Source organism: Contarinia nasturtii, unplaced genomic scaffold (assembly GCF_009176525.2).
Source record: "Contarinia nasturtii isolate CC-2019 unplaced genomic scaffold, AAFC_CNas_1.1 Cnas_scaffold_1037, whole genome shotgun sequence".
Taxonomy (NCBI): Eukaryota; Metazoa; Arthropoda; class Insecta; order Diptera; family Cecidomyiidae; genus Contarinia; species Contarinia nasturtii.
The window spans coordinates 1,389,421-1,409,266 of NW_022198383.1; the positions used below are offsets into that span (position 1 = coordinate 1,389,421).

Genomic DNA, 19,846 nt, shown 5'->3' on the forward strand with positions numbered 1-19,846 from the left:
TTATATTCTAATACTCACGAGAGTTTATGACACGACACAATACTAGATCTGCGATGAGATTGATTTTATGTCACCAAAATTGCGCAATATTGTGATTCATCTAATCATCTTATTTTATTTTTATAAATTAAAAACAAAATTAAACTGTCACTAATTTGCGCATTGGTTTTTTAACCATAACGGTAAGCGCGGGTAATTGTGCTGTCGTAGCAAAGAAACCAACCCGCGTGACAGCGCGATTTTGTTGTTATCAAGTTTATTGACAGACTGATTTAGATTTCAAATATAAAAGGCCCAATAGTGCCACCGCCGTTTCATTCGTCTGACAGAAGCTATCGTGCGTTGAACATCTTAAAAATTCATACGAGCTATAGCTTTTAACATTACATTTTGCAAAGCAAACAATCATAAGTGAAACAAAAATGTCACAATTACCGTTTAAAGTTGGTGAGTTGGTTTCGTTGGAATTTACATACTTTTTTTGCAAAAATTAGTTTCTAAATAAAGAACAATTGATGCACGTGCATGCAAATTTTTCGAGGTTATATTAGGGATTTTTTTTATTTGGTAAAAAAAATTAATTAAAATAACTATGTAATTTTCTAGCTGATATCTCATTGGCTGAATGGGGCCGTAAGGAAATTGTTTTGGCCGAAAATGAGATGCCTGGTTTGATTGCTTGCCGCAAGAAGTACGGTCAATCGAAACCATTGAAGGGTGCTCGTATTGCCGGTTGTCTGCATATGACGATTCAAACCGCCGTTTTGATCGAAACATTGACCGAATTGGGAGCTGAAGTAAGTATTTTGGCATAACGCATCATTTTTTTTCGCAATAAATAGTTTATTTGAAGTAAACAAATTATAATATACAATAATTAAAAAAACAGTATCTAGTAGAAAATTATTTTTTCGCAATAAATAGTTATAACAGTGATATTTATTTTAAATTATGAACCAGCTCAGAACCAGTCGACCAATTTGCGCCAAAATCATATATTTGAAGTTAACAAATTATAATATAATTAAAAAATCAGTATCTAGTAGAAAATTATAATATCAAATGAACAAGTGCATTTAAATTAGTCGACTGGCTGAAAGAACCTTGTACACTGAGTGAGACGTCTATATAACTCAAATGTGGATTTCAATGCGAGTGAGAGAAGCAAACAGATAAAAGGCTCACTTTTTATACGAACATCTTTCATCGAAGTCGACCAAATCTCATATCGGTACATATTACAGTTTCTGTTGAAATTGAAAATTTACTTTCAATATTGCTCGAAGAGAACAAAAATCTCGGAACTTATAAAGGTTAATCCATAAATTCAGACTGTAATTTTGCACTGGAGTGTCAATTTGCGTAGTCTTACAATAAAAAATGCATAAAAATATTGTGCACCCGCAATTTGATCTATTCCATTTCTTATCGTCAGAGATGGTTTCACTTATTATGCAAGATAAGAAAGGTGGCATGAGAAGTAGTCCGATTGATGGTCTGTTTTATGGTTCGACAGTTGGTGTGACAACATATTCTGAATACAATGTGCAGCGTCATTTCATTATCTCCAATCTAATCCAAAAATTGCAAATCATTTATACCGGGGTCATGGGGTCACCCAATATGTTTTGCAAATAATCATCCCTTTTCAAAAATATTCAAATTCCGTAGTTATCACTTCGTTAATCAAATTTATTTAGTTTTGAAATTTAAAAAAAACTGTATTGTCATTGTCATAAATAGAGATAACGAATAGCGAATAATTTTTGTTATTTTTGCTACATTTTCAGGTTCAATGGTCATCATGTAATATTTTTAGTACTCAAGATCATGCGGCTGCTGCGATTGCTGCTACAGGCGTGCGTGTGTTTGCATGGAAAGGAGAAACCGACGAAGAATACCTTTGGTGTATTGAACAAACGCTAGTTTTCCCAGATGGTCAGCCATTGAATATGATTTTGGACGATGGTGGTGATCTAACCAATTTAGTTCATGAAAAATATCCACAATATTTACCTGGAATTCGTGGTATAACCGAAGAAACAACGACTGGTGTACACAATTTATACCGAATCTTCAAAGACGGTCGCTTGGGTACACCAGCCATCAATGTGAACGATTCAGTTACTAAGAGTAAATTTGATAATTTATACGGATGCCGTGAATCGCTCATCGATGGAATCAAACGTGCCACTGACATCATGATCGCAGGTCAGTAGATTTATAGTAGTTTCTTCTGCTCATAACTCTCTTCTTTTACAAAATTTGTAATTAATTGGATTTTTTTTTTAAATTTTGAAAAAAGGCAAGGTATGCTGCGTAGCTGGCTACGGTGATGTTGGAAAGGGATGTGCTCAAGCACTCCGTGGATTTGGTGGACGTGTTCTCATTACAGAAATCGATCCGATCAATGCGCTTCAAGCGGCCATGGAAGGCTATGAAGTCACAACCATCGATGAAGCATGCAAAGAAGCTTCAATTTACGTCACGACCACCGGTTGTAAAGATATCATCACAGGAGCGCACTTCCAAAGCATGAAAGATGATTCGATTGTTTGTAATATTGGTCATTTTGATTGTGAATTGCAAGTTGCTTGGTTGGAAAAGAATGCCAAAGAAAAGGTGAACATTAAACCTCAAGTCGATCGATATACTTTGGCCAATGGAAAACACATCATTGTATTGGCTGAAGGACGTTTGGTCAATCTTGGCTGTGCCATGGGTCATCCATCCTTTGTGATGTCAAATTCGTTTACAAATCAAGTTCTTGCTCAAATCGAATTATGGACCAAAAAACCCAACGAATACCCAATCGGTGTACATATGTTGCCAAAGAAATTGGACGAAGAGGTTGCTCGTTTGCATTTGGAAAAATTGGGCGTAAAATTAACGCGATTGAGTGATGAACAATCTCAATACATTCATGTGCCAGTTGACGGACCATACAAGCCAGACCACTACCGTTATTAAATCTGATTATCGAAATGAGTTTTATTGAATTTAATGTTGTCAATCAACCTGATTAAATGTACATTTTCACTTGGATTTCTAATAAAAAAAACCATTGCATTTTCTTTTCACAATATTTAAATGTTTTGTGCTTATGAAAAATCATTCAATCATACAATTCAGATTGATAAATTTATTTACATGGCTAGCTTAATGTTTTCAAATTCATGAAATAAATAGTAAGTGCACTCTTACATTATAGTACTTTTTTATTACTGAATGCCGTTTTTTTTTGTTCATAAATATCTTTAAATATTGCAGATATTTTAAATTGTTACTTTGAAAATAGAAAAATAAACATTTAAAATGAAACTAAAATTATCTACTGCTTGAAATGAGCTAGGAATTCTGTTATGCGACTCGATTTTGTCTCATAATTATGAAAGTAACAAAATTATTGTTGAATTTAAAAAAAAAAGCCTTCTTCAATGTAATCCGTATTACTATATAAAATAATAGCGTAGCATTGTAAATCAAATGAAACAAATTTGAACATTTTTTTCTTTTTGTATTCAATACACATATTTTTTCGAATTAATTTGGCGCGATAATTAAGCACTGCACTTTGTAGTTTGCACATGTTGCATGTATTAGTGTTTGTATTAAAAGTTTAAAATGTCATTTTATGTAAATTTTGGAAATATTGGAAACAATCATTAATGCTTTTGCTTTGATTGGCATTTTTCGACGACTCGTTTAACATTCCGATTGTGATAGTTCATCGTCATCTTTTTTAACGCTTCGTGTCAATCGATCTAATTCAGCGGCAGCATCAGTTCGCATTGAGTTTCTATCTGGTGTGGTTTCTACGCCATTTGAGGGCCGCGGAGACCCGGGTATTCCACCGGGTGAGCCGGGTGCATTTGCCTTTTTGCTCAACAATGAATTGAAGAAATTGGCCAACACTCCTTCACCACCTGCACCACCTGGTGTTAATTTCGAGTCCATCTAGAAAATTGAAACAAAATTAATGCAAAGAATTCACCATAAAAAGTGTGCAAAATCTCTTACCGATGCCCGTGGCATTGATTTTGTAGATGGTGGCGTTCGCATGGGAGATTCACCTCTGGTTTGATTTTGACCTTGCATCAAGACTTGTTGTTGTTTTAATAAAAATTGTTGTTCATCTTCGGTCTGCACTTCATTCTCACGATTCGAAACAGCCTATCAACACATCAATATTTGTTAGTATTGTTGCAATCTCAAATTATGAAGGAAAACAAATTACTTTTCTTTGTGGAGGTGGAACGATTACATCAGTATAGTAATCTTCGGCTTTGCAAGAGTGCATATTTTCATACAATATGCTTATCTTATTCAAGTTATCCCAGCCAGATGGTCTGAAGATATAAAATGGTCATTAGTAAGACATAAATAATGTAATGGCAAGCATAAAATTCTCTTAACGAAGACATACATTAAAACAGCGTCTTTTTCCACAACTAATGCAGGTGTTCGGAATGGTAAGTCGTAAATTCGATGTGTTAAATACTTGTAAAGTAGATCACAGTTTTTATCTTCTTTAACACTTGAATAAAACAACGATGCACCATGCTGAAGACAAAAGCGTCGAATCCATTGTTGCATGAAATCAAAATATTCATCTCGGTAATCGTATTCTTTTTCTAACGTTGTCATATAATCAGTCTGCAAAGACAACATAGAAATTTAATTTCGGAAATTTCAAAAATGTTTCGAGTAACGTTGAGAAAGTTACCTTTGTGACAACAACAACGATGTCCAATCCCAAATTTTTGGTAAGTACTTCATCGGGTAGTGGCAACATTGCTTCATCTTCGACAGATGATAAACGAGCTGCGCGTTTATTCATCGGAGAATTTGCATCTAAATCGTCACCCGTCTCACAATAGTTTTGCCAAGCATTTTTTAAACGATTCTCTGCCTCTTTTCGTATTTCTGAAAGGGTGGATGTACACATTAAAATCACATTGAAATCCATCAAGCATCAAAGAATGACCGTGTATTATCGTGCGTGCCGTTCTTTCACTTTGTTGAAAATACCTGTAGAAATGTTGAGTTTTTCTACGTGATCGCTAAGAATTCTTATCCAATGATCCAGTTGCTCCTTCCAATTCCAAGGAGTTGTCATCGAAACCGTTAATATAACCAAAGTATTTGGAAAATTATTTTCATTCAATGCATATTTCAATAGATTAATATGGCCAGGATCACCATCCAAAACCCATACACCTAACCGTGTTAAATCTATTCGAGAAGAAAACACATAAAAATAAGATTTCGAGTTGATCATAATGGTATACACAATGCATTCTTACCATCTCTGTATTCATCACGAACATCGATGTAAGCGTACTCCAAACCTGAGCCTTTTTTCGGTTCCTCTACTCCTTGTAATTTAGCAATTAATGTCGTTTTACCGGTTGCATTATCACCTAATACTAAAACTGATTTGTTCGATGGAAGTTTCGTGCTACTTTGATTTTGTACTTCACTCAAAATTGCCGACCTGTTGATATCAATTCCATTTTTTGTAAATAAATTAATTGAAAAAAACTACATTTTATTTACATTAAAATAAAAGTGACGATAATTTTCGATTGTTTAAAAATCATTTAAAAAACACTTTTACAGGTGTGTATCGACACCTTTTAATTTTTAAATGACGCTTTGTTGTTAAGATATGCATATTTAAGTATTGATGATGTCATGACACAAACATGTACACCGCTTTATCCAAATAAGATGTATTAAAGAAAAAAAGCACGCTAGAAAAAAAAATGTTGTAAATCCGTGCCAATAAAATGATTTAGATTCAATCGAAACAACATTTTCTTTAACATTGAAAATATTGCACAGAGAGCATATTGTCATTTTATATGGAATTTGACGTTTATTGCTTGAAAAAAAAAATAGAGATAATTTGATTCCGGAAAATTTTTCTCTAGCAGAAGATGAGCATTGAATCGAAACAAAGAAAGGTATCATAGTCTCTTTACCACTTGACGTAATTATGTTGGAATGCATTAAAATTTGCATTTCCGCGTCATACATACACAAATATTCATATAAGAGCATAGTTATGCGGAAGAGAAAGAGATAGAAAATATTTACATCGAACACTTTTCACAAGATCACAAAGTGTGTGACTCATGCAAAATAATTTCAAATATTAGAAGAGAGAGATATTGATGATTACCATAAATTATCTTTTGGATTATTTCCTGAATCTTTTTTCTGCGGTGTAATTGATGTTGATGTAGATATGCCATTCGTTTGTGTGACACCTGGTATGGATGATAGCACTTCCATCTTCGTGAATTAGTGGTTTTCAAATTCAGGTCAAACAAACAATTTGAAATTCTTCAATATTTACAAATTATAACTCAACGATGTTATGATGAAAATTCCACTTGTTTAAAAAAACAAAAAAGAAACCAAAATTAGTCTTTCTATTTTACTTGTTACGAGTTCTATTGACTTTTTATAGTATGAAACACTGAAAAAAATCTATGTATCTGGAATGTTTTTTTTGTAAATACACAATTTTCTTGTTGTTTAATTATATTCTATTGACAGTTTGGCAATGTCGAAAATCACTTGAATATCAAAATTTAGTAATTTTATTTGAAAAATCTCCTCTCAGTTACTTAGAAAAATGCGAAAAATTACAATTTCTTTTTTTCTTGCTGCGTTCAATAGAGTTTGTTCGTTTCGTATACAATAGACACCAACACACTGCGATAAACGAATGAAAAATACTTTTATTAGCTAATGCGTTGTGCAACGTGATTTGACGTGAAGTTGGTTCCGTGACGGCTTTAAATGATATGACTCATGTCAATGGGTAGGCTGACACTTCTATAGAGTATTTCAATAGGGGTATCTTACGGGTGTGTACTACATAAAAATTCTGTTGACCACAGAGATATACTTATGAATGAACTATGTGGTAAAATGAAAATTCCACAAATTGGATTTTCAACTAAAATCCCACATCGAACTCTTTATTTTCTACGATGAATTACAATATGTGTTTTTACAATATATTTTTTTTTTCAGAATTAATTCGAAATGCGAATCTGTTACTAAATACAGAATAAATCTTTATAAACATGAAAATAATAAGATACAATTTTTTGTTGTTGAAACAAGCAATAATATACATGAAGGAAAGTGATACAAGAGGTTCACATATTTGTGCTCTAATTCAATATAGGGAGAAATATAGTAACAAACACTGAAGAACAAAAGAAACTAAAGATATCAATATATATCAGTAGTGAATATGAATATATAACTGGCTGCAACTAAAATAATACTTTGCCAAAAAGGTTGTGAATATTTTTTTTTGTTTAAAACTTTATGAATTAGGAATGTCGTTTGCATGTGTTATCCACGAAAATTCCATTAAACTAAAAAAAAAACAATAAAAAATCATTCCGATTCATCTCAAACGAATGTTGTATGCTCATCAGATGATTCAAATTTGTTTTGTTTTTCTGTGGAGGTGGTGAAGATATCTCACCACCATCATATATGTATTGCAACGATGTAATTTAAAAAATTGGAATATAGTTGTCGATTTTGGCGCGATGTTTCTGAGCAACACATTCTGATATCCAGACAATGTTACGACATTCTTGTTCTTTCAGTTTTAAATAAGCATAAAATACTCCAAAGTGAAATTGTTGAATGAATCCAAATACATTCAATTTAACCTGTAATTGATAAAAGAATTGATTTATTTCGAGCGGTCACTACGCACGCGTTCAGGGCGTGATGCGTAGAAAAATGAATAACAGAAATTTACCTCATGTTCAAAGAATTTATCTTCCAAGGTTTTGTCACCGGGATTATTTCCAGAGCCATCAAATAATGCTGCATATTCAGCATAGTATTCGGCAACGGCCTTAACTTGTTCGTAATCATCGGCGCGTGCCAATGCAGCCAAACCATCTGGATTCATTTTTCCACAACGTGGATACAATTTGGCGCGATCATCTTTCGACAATTCCGTTCCAAACGAATTGATGGTAATAATGATGGCACGACGATCAGCTTCAAACTATATACAGTACAATTGAGTTGATTAGATGGTGTGTAATAAATTAATAAAAAAAAAAATAATTGATGTTTTACTTACAGCCAAAATTTCGCACATAACATCGGCTGTGGTGCCTCCGATGCCTTTGCAAAATTCATAGAATGCCTCCAAGTAGGCCTTGTACAAGGTGTTACGAATAATTTCAATGTTCATTTCGTCCAAATCCTGTTCGGAAATGCAATCAACAAAGAATGGTGCCAATGGTGTGTCAACCAAAACGGCATTGTACAATTCAGCTGGATTGGCGGCAACATGAATTGCTTCCATTTGTTCAAAGCTGCCCAATGGATGGCATTTTGGAATTAATTCCGAAATTGGACGTTGATGCAATGTTCCAGTGATTAACAGAATAATATTATCAATCATATAACTGTATGTGATAAAATCCAAGAATGTTGATAGCGGTTCAACGGCATGGTTTCGCAAATGCTGGAACTCAATCACCAATTTTTCACGGAGTTTATCGTCAATGACCGATACAGACAATGGAGATGGTTCGTTGGCCAAAAATTGTCCGTAATCAGTTCCTTGCAAATGAAGCTTCAAATCTGAAGAAAAAAAAGAAAAGATGAGATTCCATTCAGTGTTTGTCATTTACTCGTGATTTTATATTGTCCATCAAAGCGAATTCAATATCTGTGTAAATTGATCATATGACTAAATCACATTACACACACTAACACTATAAACGCCATATTTGAAGCGAAAACTTCAATATTTTGTTTATATTGAACTTTGGAAAATGATTTTTCTCAAACAGCCGTAGGTATTAATCGAAGCTTTTGCCTTTTCCAACCACATAATTGTTGAATATAGAAACAACTGTGCGAGGTAATTAAAATGGACAATGAATTTTATGTTATTATACAGACCTTCAAGAGTTTCACATTGAACCAAATTCAAATAATCAGATTGCTTCAAAATTCCACATTTAAATCCACGGCACAAGCCTTCCAAATATCCTCCATCAATATTAAATGCAGAAGACGACATTTTACGGTGTGAAAAACTTGAATCCTATTCACTAAATATGAACCACTGATTGATATGATTATTTTCTTTCCACTAATGGGTGATATCGTTTCGATAGTGGAAGGCAGATTGTCATATGACTGAAAAATTCAATGAAAATACGTATTAATGAGTTTTGACGTCTGATTTGTACATGTATTGGTGTGCATAATATTCGTTTATTCGTAATCGATTTATGAATGCGATTGTTCACCAGGAGATGGCGCACATTGAACATCATCATTATTTCATTTGTTCATTTGGACAGTTATGATACGAAGCACACTTACATCGAAGAAAATAATGTGAAACGCATCGTGCTGAATTGTGACTTTTTTATGATTTCACATTCTATTTCACCAAAGTGGACATAAACGATTCTGCTTAGAATATTTGCAACCATCAATGTGAACTACATTGAGTGTGCTATAGCAAAGAAAGCATTTTTCAAATTATCATAACCAATCAAGAACAAATTGACATTAAAAATTGCGGTTATCGTTTCATTGTTCCGCTGTGAATGCCGCTCACACTCGGAAATTGTTTAAAAGAATCGCATTTTTTATTTAATCTTCGCTTATCAAAGGCCAGTTGGCTGATTTTATTGTTTTTTTTATTATTGTTTGAAGAAAAAAACTTGATTTTGGCAAAAATGGGTATACAAGAACTGGAATCGTTTATTCGAAGGAATTCAACAGGCATTGATAAAGAAATAAATATTTTTAATGAAATTGAAATTTGGAAACGGTGAGTTTTTTCTAATTTCATGAAAAACTATTTCGCATACAATGGATATTATTTTTCAAAATAGGAATCATCACTACGAAAAAAGTCCCACAATCATCGTTGATTTGAAGAATTTTGAAAAATATTTGAAAATAATTGATGAAGGAAGATTGATTATGGGTGGTCGATATGGTATATACAACAAAAAAATCAACGATTTCTTTGAAGCACTAACATCACCACCATGCAGCGCAAAGTTGGTATTTTTCTGCCGACCATATGTTCAAGATATAGACCAAGACTTAATTCAGAAAAAACATGATGCTCTCGAAGGAAAAAGACTGAAATCATGTCTTGATGAAATTAAAAAGGATAGTCACTTTTCATGGTATCACGATACGCGATTTTTGTATAATATGACACAAATTTGCCAGGCCTATGGAACTATGTGCACTCGAATTAAAGGAAATTCCGTGAAAATAATAGAATACGCTCATACTAACGCACAAGATATTCTTGCCATAATTACATGCGATACTGATTTCATGTTCATTAAAGCCAAATACCAATATTGGAGTCTAATGCATTTGGATCTGTTGAAGTTCAAGACAAAATCATATTGCCGTGAAACGTTATTAGAACATATGGGTTTAACAAAACCCGAAAGCCACAAGCTTTTAGGAATTTCAAAATTGGAAAAGGTTATAGTAAAATTTGACGAAATTAAAAATAGATGGGCTGGATATGTCAAAAAATTTGATCCGAGTAGACCTTGGGAATATGAAAAGATCTTGCATGAAATTTCCAATCATTTTAATCATGAGAAATTTGATGTACATGATTTTACGCGTAACCTGTCTTTTTATTCCTTCGGCGCCGATGTTGATTTCCGCTCTATGGATGAAAATTGCAAGGACTTGGCCAAAAAACTCAATGAAAAACAACTCTATTTCGTTTATCGTTTGCTAGTAGAAAAACTTTCAACAAACAAATCATTGGCGTACATTGATTTGCAAAAAAAAGATGCGGGCAAGTTCGTTGCATTGGCGATCAAAATACTATTCAGGCAGTGTGGCGTTATACTCAAAGATCATGTGAATCCCCCAAAAGAACGACAAACTAAACTAGGAAAGCGGTCAAACCTGGAAACAATTCATTATCCGCCAAGTAAGTTGAATGAATTAGTGAAGTTAATAACATAAATCTATTCTTATTGAATTTGAAAACTTTTACTTTAGTGCAATTGCCGAGTCTCGAAGATTTGATTGTGAATGAAAATGATGCAAGATTCAACGATCAGCGATGGACTCTTTTGCAATGGTTGTTGGATTTGGAGGAAGAGACTATTTTACAAATCAGAGATGAATTGCCTGTCAAATGTTCCAAGCTCATTCGAGTCGTTTTGCTCACGCTTAAATTTTTGCAAATGGTATGACGATTGAGCTTAAATGATGGTAACTTTTTCATACAGCGAATACTAATCTCAATATTATTTATCAATTTCATACAGAATGAAATAATAACAACTCGTGAAGCCAATATCATTCTAACTACAGAATTGGATGTCCAGGCCAAACGTGAATTCTATATTAAGATGATTGGGATAGAAACGTCAGAATCTGACTTAGATAAAGTAATATATGAGGCCAACATGGAAATGTCGTGGATTCAACTGGCTCACAAATACACGATTTCTTTTGAAATTGTTTGTCATTGTCTCGAACTGTGTGGTTTTCGTAAACAAACGGTAAGATTCAACATGTACGTATTTGCATTTAAAAATATTTTTATGTTATTTTCGATTGCAGGACTTGATACAATTTGATTCATTTCTATTCTTCTCGATGATGTCCTATGCCAAGGATAATCCTAAAGTATTAGAAATGATCGATGGATTTATAGGGAACCTTCCATTATGGTGATTTTATGAGGGAATATGAAATTCAAACATCTCACCCGTTTTATGCATAATTATAATAGCTACAATAATAATAATGATCAAAATACTAGGGGGAGACACGGGATCTAATATTGCTAATTTTTTCATTTTTTTGTTGTGTCTTCCCCTTAATCAAAATAGAAATAAGATATAGAGATACGTTTTTGGACATTTGTTCCTCGTATATGCTTATCATTCATACATCTCAATGTTTCCAATTTGTTTGAAGTAAATAAAATTTTCGTTGCTGCATAATTTGTATGCGTATATTTTTGTTTGTGTTAATATTAAAAGATAGTTTAAAGTTGTTGAGGTGGATCGATACTGGAAGGAATTTAACAAATATGCGTACCACCTTAACTTCTATTTTCAAATAAAAGATCTGTTCAACAGAAGTTTCTCCCAATCTGATCCAACGGATACGACTGTACAGTACACATATATAACACATGTTTTATGAATTATATTTAATCATCGAATATATTCAATAATCGTTTACAAAACTAGGTAAATCCTGACGAAATATTTGAATATAATTAAGTCGCAATTGAAATGCATTCTTTTTGAAAATGATGAAAATTAATATTACATTCTAGTTGCATATATGAAATCATTTGATAGATGATAGTAATCCGTTTATTATGAACATCAATCAACAGAAGGTCAATTTAAAATTCAATGGATTCATTAATATGAATCGATGAGCACATTCGTAAATGTGCGTGATTCTTCCCTATTTATAGCCTAAAATATAATAATAAGTTGAAAAAAATGGTTAAATATCGTCAAAATTCATTCGGTCGTGTATGGCCATAATGAAATTTTGTCTTATCATGTCGTGTAGAGGCGTCATTAAATCGTATTATTCAATCTTGAAAATGATTTTGATTGCTGTATCGATGGTTTGGTGTCGGTTGTGTCGAATATGGATCTGGAAAACCTTCGGATTCGGTGATCAGAGCTTGCTCCAAAATAACACGTCCTTCCTTGTACCTACAATTGCATACAGATGACAAATAAAATTAAGCATTGAATTTATGTTATTTTGTTCAGTGTGGTCTTACTTTTGACTTTCTTCGGTTGCGAATTCGTACATCCATCCCAATTTTGTTTTGCAATTCTTACACATGACATCGCGCACCATATGACGGCCAGTCAACATGACCCGATCTTGAATGTGAGTGTATGTCAAGTTGACAACACGCTTGAAAAGCAGTGCTCGACCTAATGCATTCAATGAAAATATGAAAACGATTTAAATTTATATCAAAATCGGAATCTATTCAGTGTTGGAATTCGACGATGAAATCCATATAATAAGAACTTAAAACTTTCTAATTTCCTTGAAATATTAATTATGTTGATATTTATAGAAAAAAAAGCATATTTACCAGTTGCGCCAGTAAACCGTGTACTGATTAGTTCGCTTTTGTTTGTCAAATTGGTTTCGCATGAAGCACACGAATACAATTTCGTGCCATTAATGTGATCCAAAAATATGCGCCCCATTTTTTCTGAATTGTCTACCTTTCTGAACTTGTTTATTTTTTCGATTATTTTATTCAATCGTAATAATTTTCCAAATTGTTTGAATAATTTTAACACTATTAAGCTATTTTCAATATTTTATTTGACTTTAATCAAAGTATGCTCTGATTTGGTCTACCTCACTTTGTTCGTGAATATTTTTGTGTTTTATTTCTCTTTGTGTTGTCAATGTTATTATTATTACTGCTACGTGTGTATGAACTGACAAACAGACGTGTGTGTGTAATTGAATGTTGCCATTTTCTACGTATTCACTGTATTGTATCAGCTGATTTACATTCGTCGTGAAGTTGGCTACTTTTACCATTCAAATGAATTTATAAGTGGCATTGGCTTCTTCCATAGCCACTGTATCAAAATATCTCTACTTTTCTTATCTATAAAAATTTAAACTCAAAAAATGCCGACAGTTAACATGAAACCGGCAATTTTTTCCAACCAAATTTTCATAAAATTAGAATAAATTAGAGCTGTGTGGCTCCACCTATGCATTTTAGAAATATATTTTTTTTTCTGCGATAAATTACCATGATTGCATGTCATATGACTGTCAGAGAAAACTAAACTTTCGTATGTTTATTTCAAAGAAAAATCAAAACAAATCGCCTGGGCAGAACTGGCCTCAGTATATCTGCCGCTGTATTTTTTGTTTGTATAAAGTTGAATATGATTTTAAGTTTTTTATCGCAATTTGAAATTGGATCCGTTTGCAATGTCAGCACAGTTAGTAGACAACACAAAATCAATTCAATTTTTTGGATGTGCTTATTCTTTCTGCTCTGTTATCATTACTTTGAAAAGATTTTACAGGTAAAGACCATCAATTTATTGAATTCATTTCGAGCATTTAATTTTCATGTAACACATTGTTTTAGCCACACTTGAAAGCGGCTAAATTCTCGTACTACAAATGGAATTTAACAATTCACTTTGTTTGGAATTGTTGTTTCTATATCGTGGCACTTGTGTTTCTGTGCCTGTATCGAAAATACTTTTTAGTTGATAGTTTGTACTTCAAGCAAAATGGACAAAACTATTATCGAAGCTATGAAAATCTACTGTTTTACACGAACAATCGCTGCTCATTATACAGTTCAATTAGTTTCATTTTGTTGTCATTTTATCTGATCGATGTGATTTATGATTTGAATGAGGGTAACATTTCCGAAGCGATCAGCAAATTTTTGGCATGCGGTATTGTCGTCTGTTTTGATATTTATCGGTAAGACACATAATAGCAGTAGTAGTTTTACAGTGGATTAGTCTAATTGCACATTTTAATTGTCTTTATTTATAGTTTGGAGTACTTTTCGGTGATGTACAATGCCATGTTGGTTTTGATTTACTTGATTACGGATGGTTTGAGACTTATATGCTGGCATATTCCCGAAAATAGCGATTTGGCCTTTCGTATTTGCGTTTCACTCAAATTATTGCTGTGGTCATTTGTATTTTTATATTTGTCGCCGTTTTATTTTCTTTTTCCAATATTATATGGCCGCAAGTTTATTTTATGGCTAAATTTATTCTCTTTTTGCTGGTATGGATCATGTATTTGGAATTCGGTAAGCTATCAGACCTTCCAATTCAATCGGATATAATTTGAATATTTGATTTTATTTCAATTTTTAAACCAATAGCCAATTCTACAGTATATGTGCCATCAAATATACCACACCAACAACAATTCCAATGATTGTCTCGGAGGGCGAACTGTTTCTCGGTACATTATTTAGCCATACATATGCAATGATAATTACAACCAAATTACATTTTACAGATGTATCTTGATAAAGGAAACCAAGGAACTGCGTCATTTAAAAAACATTCGAACCGCACTTATTGAAATACAATTAAAAGATATGGTGCAAAGCGATGAATCAAACCCATCATTGAAAACGTATCAAACAATTAAGTGTAAGTGTCATCATGTACACTCTGATGGAAACCAGAGTAAATTGAACTACATAGACTATTTCTATATTCTTTTAGGTATGATTGCGTTGAAACGCAAATTGAAAAGAATCCGTGAGAATAAGGAGCATTCAACATAATAATTGTTTCAGAAGACTGAATTCGTATTTGTTCGAGAGGCCATTGTTATGCCCGATTTTATTTCATGTCATCGCCTTTGGTGCTTGTAACAGCTTAGATAGTGAATGAGAACAAAAGTCTTAAGTAAAGTAACATGTCCAGCATCTAATCTTATGTTTATTGAATTGTTTTTGTTATATGTGAAGCAGCTTCAACTTTAAATAAGTTTGTTATGTTTGAATTAACGATAATTCGAATAATTATTGACCAACATTTGGAGAAAATTGAAATAAATCTATTGATGTGAATTAATCAGAAGTTGTGCGTCCATCTGCCCTTTATTTTCATCAAAATGTCTAATTTAAAAAAAATCATAGAAAAAATGAGTTGATATTTTTGAACATTCATGCCTTATAGATATAATTAATTTATATGTTATTTACTTTTTGTGTAATCCAAAGCCACTTCAAAGTCCCATCATTCCAATCGTAAAGACACAATGCCAAAGACTTTATTTATTTGTTATTTTAATCCTGAGTGGAAATGAACCTAATAAATGATTTAAACTGCTTAAAACAACTTTATTCATTTTATTCACTTTCGTTACTGTGTAATTGGGATGCATAGGTTTTTATAGATAGAATTGGTTTTACTTTATTTTACTACATTCAATCTATACTTTCAAAGCACTATTCTGTATTACTCAATTCAGCTTCTGGTATTTGGAATGTACGAATTGCTTGTATTGACATATGAAATTAACCACTAATATGCAGCAAATTATTAATCCAATTCAGTTTATATCATACATTTTATAAATTTAAAATTTCGTTTATTTTGGCTGTAAAAATACGTAATATACATGCGTAGTTCATTTCATCAATGTTGGGACGATAGCATATTATTTTGATTCATTTTCGAAACCTTTTCATAAATTTTGAACTCGTTGAAATTTTTTTTTGGAAGATCTTCGTCTTTGCAAATTATATTCGGAAAATTTAGTTATTTAAACGCACGAGCATACGTTTTATCATTATCTTAGCTCATTTCTATTTTTGCTTTTTTATTTCTATAGATTAAAAAGCATATTTGTGATTTATTATTTATTTGAATTATGGAAAAAAATGTAATCTTACCTTAAATACATAGCAGTTTATAGTCATGCATGTGATTTTGTTTAATTTAAAATTGTCGACAACTGTGAACTTATCTAATTTGCGTATATTTTAAGAACTGATCTACGATGAGCGCGCTTATGACTAGATAACCGTTGGTTGACGTAATACTGCCACTTAAAATAAATAATAAAATTTCTGTTATGGATGCCTGGATTTTGTTAGCAATCTTTTGATGTGATATATCTGCGATAATATATCTATAACTTGGGTATCTCATATAGGTTTCCAAGTCCACGATTAATATTAAGATTAATATAGAACCATAATTTTCCATGAAAAGCATCATTTCTGCATGATTCTTAATCAGACAATATATTTAGCTGCCGTCATCTGGATATTTCAGCTCATCTGGATGCCGTCAGCAGATGATGCGAAGTGAAAACAACGAAAAGAAGTCAGAGTGTTACGTAAAATTGAACACGATCAATACAACGTAGCTGAATACCATGATTATGATTATGCGATCTTGGAATTGACTGAACCACTAAATTTTACTGATGCAGTTAAGCCGATTGCATTGGCAAATAGCGATTCACCACTCAGCACCGCAGACGTTGGCTTAGTTTCGGGATGGGGTATCTATTGTTTTTTACCTATATCTTCTTTCATTTTTAAATGAAGTAATTGGCATTAATATCTACAATCCAATTTTGGAAAATCGGAATCAAGTGGAAATCCGGAAAAACTTCGCCAAGTGGAAGTCAATCTTTTTTCAAAGTCATGCACAGAAACAGGAAGAAAAATTTGCGCTGGTACCAGAAGAAAAATCGACAAAGGCGCCTGTTATGGTGACAATGGAGGTCCTTTATCGGTGAAAGTAAAAAAATATTCATTTCTATAAATTGATGATTCATTTTTAATATGTTGAATTTCTAATTTTTCAAGAAAAACAACGTTCCTGTTTTAAATGGATTGAGTTCATATTACAAGGTAAGCAGATGTGCTCAATTCGAAACGGAAAATTCAATATTTTCAGACATAAGAAGCGTTCGTTCGTGGATTCAAGAGAACACTGGAATTTAGACATCATTTCTTGAGATTTATATTGTTGCTATTTAAGTTGAATTTGTCGTGCGCGGTTGTTTGTGTCATTTTAATTCTTCAATCACTGGCCATTTCCACGTTACGCTTTCAACTAAATGAGTTCTCACAGTTCTCATTTAGTCAATTGTATCAAATATAAAATTTTTGTTTTTCGATGGATAAGTAAAGTCATTTGCTTAAAAATTCAAGGAGTTTTATTTTCATATCATTCACAATAGCCCATATTTCGGTGACTCTTCCATTAACCCGAGAGATGAGCGCAGTCAATATGATTGTATTGTGACGTCACATATCTTACAGAAAAACGCAATCTGTGTAAAACAGGCTTACTACAATGTAAAAGTATAGCGAGGGGAAGGAGATGAAGAAGAAGGGGAAACAAATATACGTTTGATTTACATTGTAGTCAGAATGAAAAAAAAATCTGTATTGAATTTATAGTCAAGATTTTATCAAAATTAGATCATCTAACAGTTCTTCAATCACAATCGATGATCAATCTAGACTAATCAGAATATGGAGCCATATCCGTTCAATAGATACCATTTTTTGTCGAAATTGGTACTTAATTCATATGTTACTCACGTTTTTTGGTATTCCAACATCATGTGAATGTTTTGTGCAATGAAAACATGTAATTTTGTTTATTTTATACAACAATTTGTCTTTATTCAATTTACTGATAATAACAATCATTTTCGTCGCTGTGTAATTTGGATACATTAGTTTGTAGATGTGGCTAGTTTGTTTTATTCTGCCCTTTCAAATGCTCTTGCTTATTCCTGATTTTTCAGTATGAATGCCAAGGTCTACTCTGCTTAAATAAAAATAATATTTTCAAAATTAAAATTGGATTTCTTTAATTTCTAAAGCTTTCCAAATGAGAGTCAATATTTCATCATGTGGTATTTTGTTTGTTTTTCAATATAAACTTTGTGTATACTATATTATAGCTGTATATGACGGAATGCTAGAAATTGCGGATTTTCCCGACATAAGAATTTGCGGGATGACATTAACTGAAACCTCGCCTATCTAATCAGACTAATTTGATGACCTACAGAGTAGCATATAAAGTAATGTCTTGGCTGCGCTTAGGAAATGTCATCAACAAACATCGAATAAAAGCAATGCAACCGATCGCAACATTTCGGAACAATGAACATGACAATATTGTTTCGATAATATGATCGATCATGATGAATTTATCATCAAAAAATGGCCAGCTTTTCAGATATGCGATGAATATGGCGTTTTCAAACGAATAAGTAAGTGACTAAAGTCAATTTAGTGACCCTAATTGCTGAAACCCAGCAAAAGTACATGAATTGGTACCTATGCTATTGGTTATTTTAAAAATCATGTATTATACAGGAACTGTAATCTGTTTGTTCACATTTACCTTCCATCTGAATAAAGTAGTAAAATCTCGCGCGTAAGTGCAATATATTGTTGAAGATTTAGGTGCTTTTGTGTGTAAGTACAGCTGCCATAAAGTTCAATTTATGCGCTGCGGTAATCGTTCTCACTTTTATATTTTTTGATTAGGAAAATAATTGTAGTGCCTAAGTAATCAAGTTAATCGCAATGGATTTTCTCAATGTTCTAAGATAATATTTGTCATTATACTTAAGCTAATATAAAATCGTGGTCAAGCTATCGTTGATTAAAATTATGTTTTGTATAGTGCCAAAATATTCATTATTATTTCAAAGCTTGCAGCTTAGATTACTTTAATTCTAAAATCGTTTCTCTTCATAAAGTAATTGGTACATTTTCACTAATCTTTTCTAATCACTTCTTCTTCCTCCACCTCTTCCACGTTTATCAACGAATATCTAAAATAATTCTGATTACAAATATTATTCGTAACGCATTTTTTTTATTTTTCCCGTTTTATCACGGCTAGGAGTTGACAAATCTAAAACCACGCATTTGAACGTCATTGATTGTAAATAATAATAATATTTTTAATTATTAAATGTTGTGTATGTTATTAAAACTGTAATCTTACGACAAATATTTTTTTATAAAATGTTCATTTACAAATTACATAGTTTTTGTTTTTTTTTTTTAATATTTTATGTAAATACAGTGCAATACAATAAATTCAAACGTAAATATTGGGGTCAATTTGAGATTTTCGTTTCATCTCATTTTGACAATATATCGGTTTTCGGTTTATTAGAAATGAAAAAATCGACTTCAAAATAGCGTAGTAACAAATCAAAAAATGGCAGTATTTGTTGGACATTCACAGGACTGCATACT

The 19,846-nt window shown here is 32.3% G+C and overlaps 6 protein-coding genes across 6 annotated transcripts; 3 read left to right on the forward strand and 3 right to left on the reverse strand.

The window, feature by feature from the left end:
* Positions 1–307: 307 nt before the first annotated feature.
* Positions 308–3,085, forward strand: LOC116343501 (adenosylhomocysteinase). Its single transcript, XM_031771576.1, has 4 exons — positions 308–447; positions 607–797; positions 1,791–2,211; positions 2,306–3,085. Exons 1-4 carry the CDS (start codon positions 423–425, stop codon positions 2,968–2,970), a joined length of 1,302 nt encoding a protein of 433 aa, XP_031627436.1. The 5' UTR covers positions 308–422; the 3' UTR covers positions 2,971–3,085.
* Positions 3,086–3,200: 115 nt separating this feature from the next.
* On the reverse strand, positions 3,201–6,785 carry LOC116343502 (cytoplasmic dynein 1 light intermediate chain 1). The gene is made up of 9 exons (XM_031771577.1): positions 6,661–6,785; positions 6,188–6,400; positions 5,307–5,497; positions 5,032–5,235; positions 4,727–4,926; positions 4,427–4,656; positions 4,238–4,349; positions 4,021–4,173; positions 3,201–3,957 (listed from the first exon to the last, which is right to left on the reverse strand). Exons 2-9 carry the CDS (start codon positions 6,298–6,300, stop codon positions 3,706–3,708), a joined length of 1,455 nt encoding a protein of 484 aa, XP_031627437.1. The 5' UTR covers positions 6,301–6,400; positions 6,661–6,785; the 3' UTR covers positions 3,201–3,705.
* Positions 6,786–7,160: 375 nt separating this feature from the next.
* LOC116343503 (V-type proton ATPase subunit d) lies at positions 7,161–9,202 on the reverse strand. The gene is made up of 4 exons (XM_031771578.1): positions 8,968–9,202; positions 8,135–8,643; positions 7,802–8,056; positions 7,161–7,709 (listed from the first exon to the last, which is right to left on the reverse strand). The coding sequence occupies exons 1-4, from the start codon at positions 9,086–9,088 to the stop codon at positions 7,548–7,550; spliced, it is 1,047 nt and encodes a 348-aa protein (XP_031627438.1). The 5' UTR covers positions 9,089–9,202; the 3' UTR covers positions 7,161–7,547.
* A 274-nt stretch (positions 9,203–9,476) lies between these two features.
* On the forward strand, positions 9,477–12,040 carry LOC116344351. The gene is made up of 5 exons (XM_031772845.1): positions 9,477–9,853; positions 9,918–10,999; positions 11,071–11,261; positions 11,343–11,579; positions 11,641–12,040. Exons 1-5 carry the CDS (start codon positions 9,627–9,629, stop codon positions 11,752–11,754), a joined length of 1,851 nt encoding a protein of 616 aa, XP_031628705.1. The 5' UTR covers positions 9,477–9,626; the 3' UTR covers positions 11,755–12,040.
* Positions 12,041–12,389: 349 nt separating this feature from the next.
* Positions 12,390–13,492, reverse strand: LOC116344352 (protein yippee). The gene is made up of 3 exons (XM_031772846.1): positions 13,163–13,492; positions 12,836–12,995; positions 12,390–12,764 (listed from the first exon to the last, which is right to left on the reverse strand). The coding sequence occupies exons 1-3, from the start codon at positions 13,278–13,280 to the stop codon at positions 12,638–12,640; spliced, it is 405 nt and encodes a 134-aa protein (XP_031628706.1). The 5' UTR covers positions 13,281–13,492; the 3' UTR covers positions 12,390–12,637.
* Positions 13,493–13,842: 350 nt separating this feature from the next.
* On the forward strand, positions 13,843–15,683 carry LOC116344062. The gene is made up of 6 exons (XM_031772439.1): positions 13,843–14,129; positions 14,195–14,541; positions 14,617–14,884; positions 14,960–15,042; positions 15,100–15,236; positions 15,312–15,683. The coding sequence occupies exons 1-6, from the start codon at positions 13,986–13,988 to the stop codon at positions 15,371–15,373; spliced, it is 1,041 nt and encodes a 346-aa protein (XP_031628299.1). The 5' UTR covers positions 13,843–13,985; the 3' UTR covers positions 15,374–15,683.
* Positions 15,684–19,846: the final 4,163 nt, after the last annotated feature.